The following is a 13,419-nucleotide window of genomic DNA, read 5'->3' on the forward strand; positions in this document are numbered from 1 at the left end:
TATGCTACGGGAAAAAAAGACACCAACGCATATTAAACTTTAAGTCGCTAAGTCTTTATTAAGAAATAACTTACCGAAACTATGCTTGCGCTCCTCTTCAGACAAGGCGATCTGTGATCTATCGTGCGGCGCTCGATTTCTCCTCCCTGCCTTCCTTATAGGAGATAGCCAGGAAGGAGAAATCGATCGCCGCACGATGAATCGTTGCCCTGTCGTTGTTTCTGAAGAGGAGCGCAAGCGGAGTTTTGGTAAGTTATTTCTTAATAAAGACTTGTGATTTTAAAATTTAATATGTGATGGCTTTTTTTTCTGTAGCATACTAACAATTTTTTAGAACATTTTTACTGTTACTTGTCCTTTAACTGATGCGTTTTGAAAAAAACATGTTTTCCTGTGACAGAATCCCTTTAAGAAGAACTAAAGTGCAGCTAAGAATTATTCTACAGATGCTACACTTTAGGGATTATATAATTGGTATTTTTTTTTTTATATAACTTATTTAAATTTGCCTTCTCCTGACCCTTTTCAGCTTTCAAATGGGGTCACCGACCCCATCTAAAATAACAAATGCTCTGTAAGGCCACAAATGTGTTGTTATTGCTTCTTTTATTACTCATCTTTCTATTCAGCCCCTCTCCTATTCATATTCCAGTCTCTTATTCATGGTTGTTAGGGTAATTAGGGTCCTAGCAACCAGATGCAATGAAAATTGCAAACCAGAGAGCCTCCAAATAAAAAGCTAAATAACTAAAAAAAACCGCAAATAATAAAAAATCTTATTAAAAGTTAATGTAAAGGTGAACAACCCCTTTATTCATTAAATAGATTTATAGACGTTACGCAGATGTTTTGCTTTTTTTTTTAAATGGTAGGAATGTTTCCCCTTTAAGCAATTGATTATTGTGCTTTCTGTTTTGTAGCTTTGGGGGATTTGGTAGATTTGAAAGAGTTCCCGTCACATATTTCAAGGATGGAGCCTCGCACAGCCCTAGGGTTGCTTTCCTGACCCGCTAATAGAGACCAAAGAGACGTTTAATGATAGGGCCACTTTGAAATATCCGGCTCTGCTCCCAATGGAAACTTGCCCTTTAAAAGCTTTTTTATGTTGTCGCGCCAGTTCTTCAGCTTATTTGATGGCATTTCCCCGAGCATGCACTTGCTCCGGGCCTAGCACTGTCCATATCTGATAGAATTTATTAAGCCAGGGCTTTAGGTTAATATTCTTTATCCCTTCGTAGCACGGAGAGCTCGAGCAGCCGTTTAGCCTAGAATTGCTCAGGCTTAGGAAGATTCTAGTTTGAGATCTAATGTAAACTGCCTGTTACCCCGCTAGTTCCACAAGTTCACACTTCAGATTTGTCTTAAATATCAGTCTCAGTATACAATGGTATCTGTGTGTGTGTATGTGTTAGGGATGCACCGAATCCACTCACGAATCCACTATTTTGGATTTGGCCGAATCCTTCGCGAAAGATTCGGCGAAAACCGAACTGAATCGGAATCCTAGTTTGCATATGCAAATTAGGGATAGGGAAACAATTTTACTTTCTTGTTTTGTGACAAAAAGTCAGGTGATTTCCCTCCCCGATCCTAATTTGCATATGCAAATTAGGATTTGGTTCGGCTGGGCAGAAGGATTTGGCCGAATCCTTCTGGATTCCGTGCATCCCTAGTATGTGTGTTGCACACTTCAACAGCAATCTATTTACACTTTCCCCGTTGAAAACATAGAATCTACATGATTGGGAAAGAAGAGTGGCACAAAACTATTCTGGCAGCTACTGACGTTTTCACTTGTGCCCCCCCCCCTTCCATCTCCACTCCCATAAACTACTTATGATTCATGTCTAAAACACTCCCACTGTTACTATAGGCGCCATCTCTCCCTACTATACCTGCTATCCCACAGTCACACTCCCTTCCCAGAGACTATTATCCCACTGTTACTATAGACACCATCTCTCCCTACTATACCTGCTATCCCACAGTCACACTCCCTTCCCAGAGACTATTATCCACTGTTACTATAGGCACCATCTCTCCCTACTATACCTGCTATCCCACAGTCATATTCCCTTCCCAGAGACTATTATCCACTGTTACTATAGGCACCATCTCTCCCTACTATACCTGCTATCCCACAGTCACACTCCCTTCCCAGAGACTATTATCCACTGTTACTATAGGCACCATCTCTCCCTACTATACCTGCTATCCCACAGTCACACTCCCTTCCCAGAGACTATTATCCACTGTTACTATAGGCACCATCTCTCCCTACTATACCTGTTATCCCACAGTCACACTCCCTTCCCAGAGACTATTATCCCACTGTTACTATAGGCACCATCTCTCCCTACTATACCTGCTATCCCACAGTCATATTCCCTTCCCAGAGACTATTATCCACTGTTACTATAGACACCATCTCTCCCTACTATACCTGCTATCCCACAGTCACACTCCCTTCCCAGAGACTATTATTCCACTGTTACTATAGACACCATCTCTCCCTACTATACCTGCTATCCCACAGTCACACTCCCTTCCCAGAGACTATTATCCCACTGTTACTATAGGCACCATCTCTCCCTACTATACCTGCTATCCCACAGTCACACTCCCTTCCCAGAGACTATTATCCCACTGTTACTATAGGCACCATCTCTCCCTACTATACCTGCTATCCCACAGTCACACTCCCTTCCCAGAGACTATTATCCCACTGTTACTATAGGCACCATCTCTCCCTACTATACCTGCTATCCCACAGTCACACTCCCTTCCCAGAGACTATTATCCCACTGTTACTATAGGCACCATCTCTCCCTACTATACCTGCTATCCCACAGTCACACTCCCTTCCCAGAGACTATTATCCCACTGTTACTATAGAAACCTGCTATCCCACAGTCACACTCCCTTCCCAGAGACTATTATCCCACTGTTACTATAGGCACCATCTCTCCCTACTATACCTGCTCTCCCACAGTCACACTCCCTTCCCAGAGACTATTATCCACTGTTACTATAGACACCATCTCTCCCTACTATACCTGCTATCCCACAGTCACACTCCCTTCCCAGAGACTATTATCCACTGTTACTATAGGCACCATCTCTCCCTACTATACCTGCTATCCCACAGTCACACTCCCTTCCCAGAGACTATTATCCACTGTTACTATAGGCACCATCTCTCCCTACTATACCTGCTATCCCTGCTATCCCACAGTCACACTCCCTTCCCAGAGACTATTATCCACTGTTACTATAGGCACCATCTCTCCCTACTATACCTGCTATCCCACAGTCACACTCCATTCCCAGAGACTATTATCCACTGTTACTATAGACACCATCTCTCCCTACTATACCTGCTATCCCACAGTCACACTCCCTTCCCAGAGACTAGTATCCACTGTTACTATAGGCACCATCTCTCCCTACTATACCTGCTATCCCACAGTCACACTCCCTTCCAGAGACTATTATCCACTGTTACTATAGACACCATCTCTCCCTACTATACCTGCTATCCCACAGTCACACTCCCTTCCCAGAGACTAGTATCCACTGTTACTATAGACACCATCTCTCCCTACTATACCTGCTATCCCACAGTCACACTCCCTTCCCAGAGACTATTATCCCACTGTTACTATAGGCACCATCTCTCCCTACTATACCTGCTCTCCCACAGTCACACTCCCTTCCCAGAGACTATTATCCACTGTTACTATAGACACCATCTCTCCCTACTATACCTGCTATCCCACAGTCACACTCCCTTCCCAGAGACTATTATCCCACTGTTACTATAGGCACCATCTCTCCCTACTATACCTGCTCTCCCACAGTCACACTCCCTTCCCAGAGACTATTATCCCACTGTTACTATAGGCACCATCTCTCCCTACTATACCTGCTCTCCCACAGTCACACTCCCTTCCCAGAGATTATTATCCACTGTTACTATAGACACCATCTCTCCCTACTATACCTGCTCTCCCACAGTCACACTCCCTTCCCAGAGACTATTATCCACTGTTACTATAGCTCGCTTTTCCCCCAGAAAGTACGTTTTTGTAACCAGGAACACGAGGAGAAGCGTTTCATTTACTTGGGGTTTTTGGATAATTCTGGAAATGGCTATGGTTAAGAAACAATGAATATGAATCCATTATAATCATCCAGAGATCTCTCCAAGTATTCCAATAATCTGTGCCTTTTCTTGCCTTCTATGAAAAGTTCCTTGCTTGTCCGTCTCTTAGTGGGGTAAAGGAAGGCATTGAAGTCTGCTTCCATATACGCTTTGGTATAGTACTATAAGTATTATGCTTTTATTGGCCGGCCTTCCAAGTCTCGTTTCAAGTTTGCATAACTTCGGACTGTCAGTTGTTGTGCCAGAGTTTTTCTGGCATGTCAGGAATAACATATGGTCGGGTTTTTGTAATTATTTTCTTTTTTTCTTCTCTACATTTGTTGTAACTCCTCTGGTGAATGAAGGCAGTTCTGTATAAACTGCTCACGTTAGGCATGAGTCAGAGGGTTACGTCCTCTCACAACTGTTAAAATGGGGGAACAAGTGCCCCCAAGAAATATTCTTTTTGATTATTCATGTTTTAAATATAGCAAGCTGGTTTCTTTGAGGTTGCTGATGTAATTCATGTTCCTGTAATGAAGACCACCTAAAGAAGTAGCTAGAAATGTTGTACATTGTTTTGCGCTTCTGTACCAGCCCAAGGCAACCACAGCCATTTAGCAGTAAAGATCTGTGTCTCCAAAGATGCCCCAGTAGCTCCCCATCTTCTTTTCTGCTGATTCACTGCACATGCTCTGTGCTGCTGTCACTTACTGAGCTTAGGGACCCACTCACAATATACAGTACACATAGAATAGAAATGTCACAATATAAGGCTGATTAATAATTAATACAGATAATTACTACATGGCAGTACAGAAACCAGTGCAATTAGCATCAGAATTTAATAATCCGCAAACCTGTAGCATCAGCTTATATTACAGGGGAAGGTAATTTTCTGCTGGATAATTAGTGACGAGCCCTAAGCTTAGCTTCTCAACAGCCAATCAGAGCCCACTGAGCATGTGAGTGTCACAGACACTTTCCAAGATGGTGACCACCTGTGACAAGTTTGAAGTCCCGGATCAGTGCTGCTGTTGAGAAGCTGAAATTTAAGGCTGCTGCAATAAGTTTAGTATAATGTAAATGACCAAAGTGCTTATAATAGCACTCTCATCAATTTTACATTCACTTTTTTTTTAAAGGTTTACTTATCCTTTAAATTAACTTTTAGTATTATGTACAGAGTGATATTCTAAGACCGTTTGCAATTGGTTTTAATTTTTTTTATGATTTGTAGTTTTCTAGTTTAATTTTTTCATTCAGCAGCTCTCCTGTTTGCAAATTTCAGCAATCTGGTTGCTAGGCTCCAAATTACCATAGCAACCATGCATTGGTTTGAATAGGGGACAAGAATATGAATAGGAGAAGCCTGAATAGAAAAATGAGTAATAAAAAGTAGCAATAACAATACATTTGTAGCCTTAAAGAGCATTTGTTTTAAGATAGGTTCAGTGACCCCCATTTGAAAGCTGGAATGAGTCTGAAGGAGAAGGCAAATAATTGCAAAACGAGAAACGAAGGGCAATTGAAAAGTCGCTTAGAATTAGTGATTTTATAATATACTAAAAGTTAACGTAAAGGTGAACCACTAGTGATGGGCGAATAAATTTGGCAGGCGCGAATTCTCAGCAAATTTCCGCGTTTCGCGCTGGCAAATACATTTGGGGAAATTTGCCGGCGCCAAAAATTTTTGGATGCGCATCGGAAAAGTCGCTTGCGTCAAAACTGTGGCACGTCAACATTATTCGGACGCCCATTGACTTGAACGCTGACGTCAAAATTAGCGCGAAATTCACAAATTTTCCGGTAGATCGAAACGGGACAAATTCGCCCATCACTATGAACCACCCGTTTAAACCGCCACATCCCTTTTGAATCCATTACAAGCTCGCAAGGGATTTTTTTTTTCTGCGGTACTACTAGAAACATTTTGTTTCCCTCGCCAATGTGTTTTGAATCAGCCCTTCATGTTAAATAGATTTCATGTTTGTCTCTTATTAACTCGGGATGCCCATGTACAATCCCAGACATTCCTGCTTCCACAAAGAATCATGTTGATTTGATGATGATGCGGATGTTGTAAGAACAACAAAAGGAACGCCGTTGTCCATTCAGTTCTCTCGCATGCTTGCAGGGCCCGCAAATATTTTTCTTGCTGGCGGGACCTCAAGATTTTGTTGAGATTTCATTGTCAGAATAAATTTCGTTATGAGCAGATGTCGAAAGTTTGCCAAACCTCCATAACATCGGGTCCTGCCCCCTAGAGGATATCTATACAGGATTCTAAGATCAAAAGCAAGTGCTAAAACAGGTATGGGATCCGTTATCCGGAAACCCATTATCCAGAAAGCTTCGAATTATGGAAAGGCTGTCTCCCATAGACTCCATTATAAGCAGCATGTAAATCTGATTTCCTTTTTCTCTGTAATAATAAAACTGTAGCTTGTACTTGATCCCAACTAAGATATAATTAATCCTTATTGGAGGCAAAACCAGCCTATTGGGTTTATTTCATGTTTAAATGATTTTCTAGTAGACTTAAAGTGGGTGTTCACATTTGAGATAACTGAGACAATTTGCAATTGGTTTTCACAGCCTCATTGCACCCCCGCCTAAGGGTTTTAAAAATTATGAGCACAACTTGTTTGTTATAGTTATACAGGAGCAGTGACCAGCTCCATGTTGTAGCTCCCATCCTTCCCAGCTATAGTCAGGTGATCCCACTGGTGTCTAATAAAAGGGCAGCCAAGTTTGGGAGTTTTACTTTGAAAGCAGCTATTAATGTTTTTCCCTTCCCACCCCTAATTTGCAAATTTGGATTTGGTTCGACCAGGCAGAAGTATTCGCTCGAATCTGATTCCTACTGAAAAAGGCCGAATCCTGGATTTGGTGCATATATATATATATATATATATATATATATATATATATATATATATATATATATATATATATATATATATATATATATATATATATATATATATATATATATATATATATATATAATGCGTCCTGTGGGTATCAGCACTCGATACTTGTATGAGTTTGAGGTGCAGGATCAAATTAATGATACAGGTAATGCAAGGATCAGCACACTCGTTTGTAGAAAAGCAAAGTGTATTTTATTTCAACACAGCATTGTGTCCAACGTTTCGGTTCCTCCTGGGAACCTTTATCAAGGATCCTTGATAAAGGTTCCCAGGAGGAACCGAAACGTTGGACACAATGCTGTGTTGAAATAAAATACACTTTGCTTTTCTACAAACGAGTGTGCTGATCCTTGCATTACCTATATATATATATATATATATATATATATATATATATATATATATATATATATATATATATATATATATATATATATATATATATATATATATATATATATATATATAATAAAGTACCCATATAAAAGTACGAGGCGAAGGCTGACTGTTTTTATACAGGTCATGGAACTCCGAGGTAACTTCTAATATATATTTTGCAACTGGGGGTACTTTATTTATTATAATACACATGTTTTAGGGAGTCATATGACAGAAATTACATCAGAACTCACCGTTTATAACTGATGACATCAGAACTCACCGTTTATAAGGATATAATTTACAAGATATTCATGGCTTTTGTGTATTTTATATATATATATATATATATATATATATATATATATATATATATATATATATATATATATATATATACTACAAATTTATTGTTATTGCTACTTTTTATTGTTATTGCTTCTTTCTGTTCAGCCCTCTCCTATTCATATTGCAGTCTTTTTCACATCAGTGCAAGGTTGCTAGGGTAATTTGGACCCTAGCAACCAAATTGCTAACATTTCAAACTGAAGAGCTGCTGAATTAAAAGCTAAATAAAAAAGTACAGATAATAACCAATTTCAAATTGTCTCACAATATCACTCTCTACTTCATACTAAAGGATCATTTAAAGGTACACAACCCCTTTAGGTCAATATTAATCCTTCTCTCTCCCCAGACTATTTCCCTAAGAGATTTTCTACCAATAGATACATTTAATGGCAGTCTGAATGGGCTATGAGTTATTAGTCAGTGGGGCTCATTTATCAACACTTGGCAATTTTGCCCATGGGCAGTTACCTATTGCAACCAATCAGTGATTAGCTTTTTAAAGCCAGCTGCAAGTAGAACAATGAATGCAGCAGTTTGATTGGTTGCCATGGGTTACTGCCCACCGGCAATTTTGCCCATTGTTGATAAATGACCCCCAGTAAGTCAAAGCAAATGTAAGTAATCATGCTCACGTATTCTGCGTACTCTTTGTATTTAGGCAATTTGTCTGTCTTTCATTTAAAATTACTTAGTGGATGCTCTGAACTATAATAATATCCAGATTGCTTTAATTTTTTCCCCCCTTCTGAAGATTAATTAACGTCACATTTGTGTTGTGTTTCTTAGAGCAAGAAACAGCATATTCCCTACCGGAACAGTAAACTTACACGTCTGCTGAAAGATTCACTTGGAGGGAATTGCCGCACTATTATGATTGCCGCCGTCAGTCCTTCTTCGCTGTCTTACGACGATACGTACAATACTCTCAAGTATGCAAACCGAGCCAAGGATATAAAATCAGCAGTGAGTGACAAAAACTCGTGTATTAGGGCTGGCGGGTTACTATAGCTTTAACTGGGCTCATTATGTATGCACGTCAGAATTAAAGTCAGTGCCAGTGATTGACAAACATAATGACAGTCCTTATCCAAGTCTGCAACTGTCACCTATTAGGAATGGGGCAGTTAGAATTCTACCTAATCTACTGGGAATAATAGGGGTGGAAGAGAATATAAATTCTAATAAACAAAAAAACTTTTCAGTAGGGATGCACCGAATCCACTATTTTGGATCCAGTCGAAACCTTTGCGAAAGATTTGGCTGAATACCGAACCAAATCCTAATTTGCATATTTTTGCTTCCTTGTTTTGTGACAAAAAGTCACATGATTTCCCTCCCCGCCCCTAATTTGCATAAGCAAATTCGGATTCGGTTTGTCCGGGCAGAAGTATCGGCCGAATCCTGCTGAAAAAAGCCGAATCCTAGATTTGGTGAATCCCTACTTTTCATATAGATCTGCACATTCATAATGCAAAACTAGATTCTCTTGCTTCCAACAGCTAAATTAAGAGCTGCCTTAAAAAATTAATATGGTTGTTTTTTAAATGGAACCCGTTATTCAGAAAGATGCAAATTACAGAAAGGCTGTCTCCCATAGACTCCATTTTATCCAAATAATCCGAATTTTGAAATATGATTTTCTTTTTTTCTCTAATAATAAAACAGTACCTTGTACAGGTATGGGACCTGTTATCCAGAATGCTCGGGACATGGGTTCTTCATGATCTTTCTCTAATTTAAATCTTCATACCTTAAGTCTGCTAGAAAATCATGTAAACATTAAATAAACCCAACAGAAAACACCATTATGTTCTACAGATCTTATCTGCTGTGTAACCTGAGCCTTTTCACCTTTGGCTACACAGCAGCTTATTTATATAAATAATAGTAGTGTTTCTGAAGCAAACACACCCATTGTTTGTATTATTTTAAAACACTTATTTTTTGGTGTTACTTTTCCTTTAATGAATTGTGATGCAGGATGCACCGGTTTCTACTCCGCTATGTAATCAGGGCTTTATTACACCTTGCTGATACCTGCCAGTGAAAATATGCCTCTAATTTAGTTTTTTTAGCTAATGATTTATTATAAATGTCATTTCTTTAACAGGTTAAGAGCAACGTGGTTAGCCTGGACAGTCATATAAGTCAATATGTGAAGATCTGCGAGCAACAAAAGAAAGAGGTATGTCCTGGTGCTCATGGGACCTTGGCCTGGTGTTTATTAGAATGGCCATGTGACCCAATCCACTTAAAGGAAAACTATACCCCCCAAACAATGTAGGTCTCTATAAAAAGATATTGCATAAAACAGCTCATATGTAAAACCCTGCTTCATGTAAACAAACCATTTTCATAATAATATACTTTTCTAGTAGTATGTGCCATTGGGTAATCATAAATAGAAAATTGCCATTTTAAAAAAAATTTGGGCCGACCCCTGGGATCGTAGGATTCACGGTGCACACAAACATACTAAACAAACTATACTTGTTAGGTCACATGAGCCAATTAACAGACAGAGTTGTGTCTTTTGCTTCCGCACTTCTTCCTGTTACATTTAGAGCTGCAGTATTTCTGGTCAGGTGATCTCTGAGGCAGCACACAGACTATCACAAAATGGTGGTTCAAGGAAAGAGATGTAAAAGGGCAATATTTACTTTAATATATATCCCAGTTTGGTAAGAGTCTTTCATATGTCACTTAATATGATATAAACTATCTGTTGCTTAAGTATTCATTTTGGGGGTATAGTTTTCCTTTAACAGTTACATATACAGCAAATAAACTGCTTGATCTCTGCATTGCTTTATGCGGATCCGATCTGTGTTCTTCAAGACGTTCGCTCTTCAATGTAGAAACCGTTTCATGTTTGCTTTAGATTGCAGCATTAAAAGAGAAGTTGAAGGCATATGAAGAACAGAAAGCAGCTGCTCCTGGAAAACTCAAGCAGGATCTATTGATTCCTCCAAGTCAAAATCAGGCTGAAATTAAAAGGTGAGCTTTTATATCTGTCTGGGACAGACCCCTGCTTTTTCCTCTAAAGCAGGGGTCTCCAACCTTTTTTTTTTTTTTTACCTGTGAGTCACATTCATATGTAAAAAAGAGTTGGAGAGCAACACAAGCATGAAAATAGTTCCTGGAGTGCCAAAATGGGTTCCTGGAGTGCCAAAATAAGGGCTGCCTATGTGGACAGGCAGCCTACAGGAGCCTCTGGCGTGTATTAGGGATTCACCAAATCCAGGATTCGGCTAGGATTTGGCCTTTTCCAGCAGGATTCGGTCGAATCCTCGTGCCTGGCCGAACCGAATCCTAATTTGCATATGCAAATTCTGGGCGGAAAGGGAAATCACGTAACTTTTTGTCACAAAACGAGGAAGTAAAAAAATGTTTTTCCCACTGTTTACCTTCCTGTTGCATATGCAAATTAGGATTTCGGTTCGGTATTGGGCTGAATCTTTCATGAAGGATTTGGCCGAATCCCAAATAGTGGATTCGGTGCATCCCTGCTGTGTATACAACCAAAACTTGCTTCCAAGCCTGGAATTCCAATATAAGCAGCCGTGAGGTCACTGAAGAGCGGCATGCTGCTCCCGAGCCACTGGTTGGGGACCACTGCTCCAAAGGATCGATAAACCCCACATTTCTTCCTCTTTGTGCCTAGTGTAGGAAACGCTGATATCGTTTTTAGCACTTCTTTGTACATTCTAATACCTTAATGTTCGCAAATCACTTGAAAGATCAAGAACACTTTTAATGAATGCAAATGACTGGGCTACTGAATGCTAATTATGTTTAAAGGGGAACCTTCGTAGAAATGAAAATTTAAAATAAGCTTCATCATACTGAAATAAAAAGAACTTTCTAAATACAATCAATTAAATACTCTGCATTGTTACTGAAATAACCAAGTTCATCTTCACTATCCCTCTCTCTGCATCTGTTTCTCCTTATTCTGTCTTCGTGCAGCAGTTGGGTGTCAGATAATCATTGACCGTTAGATCCAATATATCTCATAGGGGGGCTCCTTTTGCCTAGAAGATGTATTAGAGCTCACTCTATTAAAATCACCAGACATCATGTCTCTCTACAAGGAGAATTTGTGCAAAAGGCAGTTATTTTTGTTAGATTTTGTTTGCACTGGATAGGGATGCACCGAATCCACTATTTTGGATTCAGCCGAATCCCAAAATCTTTTGCGAAAGATGCGGCTGAATCCGAACCCTACTTTGCATATGCAAAGGGGAAAACATTTTTTACCTTGTTCTTTTTACCTTTACAAGAAAGTCACACAATTTCCCTCCCACCCCTAATTTGCATATGCAAATTCTGGTTCGGCTGGGCATAAGGATACGGCCGAATCCTGCTGAAAAAAGGCTGAATCCTGGATTCGGTGCATCCATAGTACTTGAATCAGTTATTTGAGTGAGCTCTAATACATCTTCTTGGCAAAATGTGCCCCCCTGTAAGATATATTGGATCCAACTGCTGCATGAAGACAGCCCGATAGTTGCCCTTTAAATTGAATGCAATTAAGTGCAGTCATTCTTACAAGATTTTTAGAAGTGTCATATTTTCACATGATCTGGTAACCTTATTATACCTTTGTTTCTGCTTGCATTCCCACTCTTGTTTAACTCTTGTATTTTGTAAGCTGCAATCCCAAGTTTTACAGAACCATCCCCATAGCCCTCAAAGAATCAAAATAAGCAGTGGATTTTTAAATACACAGAGGCCCAAACAGGCCCCATAACGTATGAGACTCTATGGCATCTTAAAGCAGCCCCTCTGGAATTTGCCAGAATCTGCCACCTGTAGGTTTAGATTGTGTACAATTCAGCAACCCACAATGTAATTAACTTGGGGTGGTTCACCTTTAATCTAATTTTAGTATGTTATAGAATGGCCAATTGTCATCAACTTTTACATTTGATTTCATTATTTAGTTTTTTTTTAATTATTTGCGTTCCTGTTCTGACTCTTTCCAGCTTTCAAATGGGGGTCACTGACACCATCTAATAAAATGCGCTTTAAGGCTACTAGTATACTGCTATTGCTATTTTTGATTACCCCTCTTTCTATTCAGCTCATCTCCTATTCATATTCCAATCTCTTATTCAAATCAATGCATGGTTGTTAGGGTAATTTGGACCCTAGCAACCATATTGCTGAAATTGCAAACTGGAGAGCTGCTGATTTAAAACGCTAAATAGCTCAAAAACCGCAAATGATGGTGAATGAAAACCAATTGCAAATTGTCTCAGAATATCACTCTGTACTGTATAAATCAGCTAGTTATCAAGTCAACTGAATATGAAAACCTAATTTAAAGTATTCAGTCAAGGACCCCTAGTTGCAAAACAATTTTCTAGGCCCCTCGACAAGTAAAATAAAAATTTGGTAGCGTGCCTCTCTTTACCCCCCCCCCCCACTACATACAAGTATAAAAAAATATTGTGACCACGGACCAGTACAAGAAAAAAAACATTGCTGGTCAGGCCCCCCGCAAGTTTAAAAAAAAAAAATTGTGCCCAATGGTTTAAAAAAATATATATAATTGGTGTACAGTGGAATTTACTTACTTCTTCCTCGGCTCCTTTCTGTGGCTTT

The 13,419-nt window shown here is 39.4% G+C and overlaps 1 protein-coding gene across 5 annotated transcripts in view; it reads left to right on the top strand.

Annotated features, from left to right (window-relative positions):
• Positions 1–13,419, top strand: part of kif18a.L (kinesin family member 18A L homeolog) — a 66,816-nt gene that overhangs the window by 20,086 nt on the left and 33,311 nt on the right. For all 5 annotated transcript variants that reach the window (XM_041589915.1, XM_018257453.2, XM_018257456.2 and 2 more), the window contains exons 8-10: positions 8,596–8,772; positions 9,920–9,994; positions 10,691–10,806. In XM_041589915.1, coding sequence (XP_041445849.1) covers positions 8,596–8,772; positions 9,920–9,994; positions 10,691–10,806 — 368 coding nt within the window. The remainder of the gene's footprint in view (positions 1–8,595; positions 8,773–9,919; positions 9,995–10,690; positions 10,807–13,419) is intronic.

The sequence above is a fragment of the Xenopus laevis genome, chromosome 4L, assembly GCF_017654675.1.
Source record: "Xenopus laevis strain J_2021 chromosome 4L, Xenopus_laevis_v10.1, whole genome shotgun sequence".
In the NCBI taxonomy this organism is placed as follows: domain Eukaryota; kingdom Metazoa; phylum Chordata; class Amphibia; order Anura; family Pipidae; genus Xenopus; species Xenopus laevis.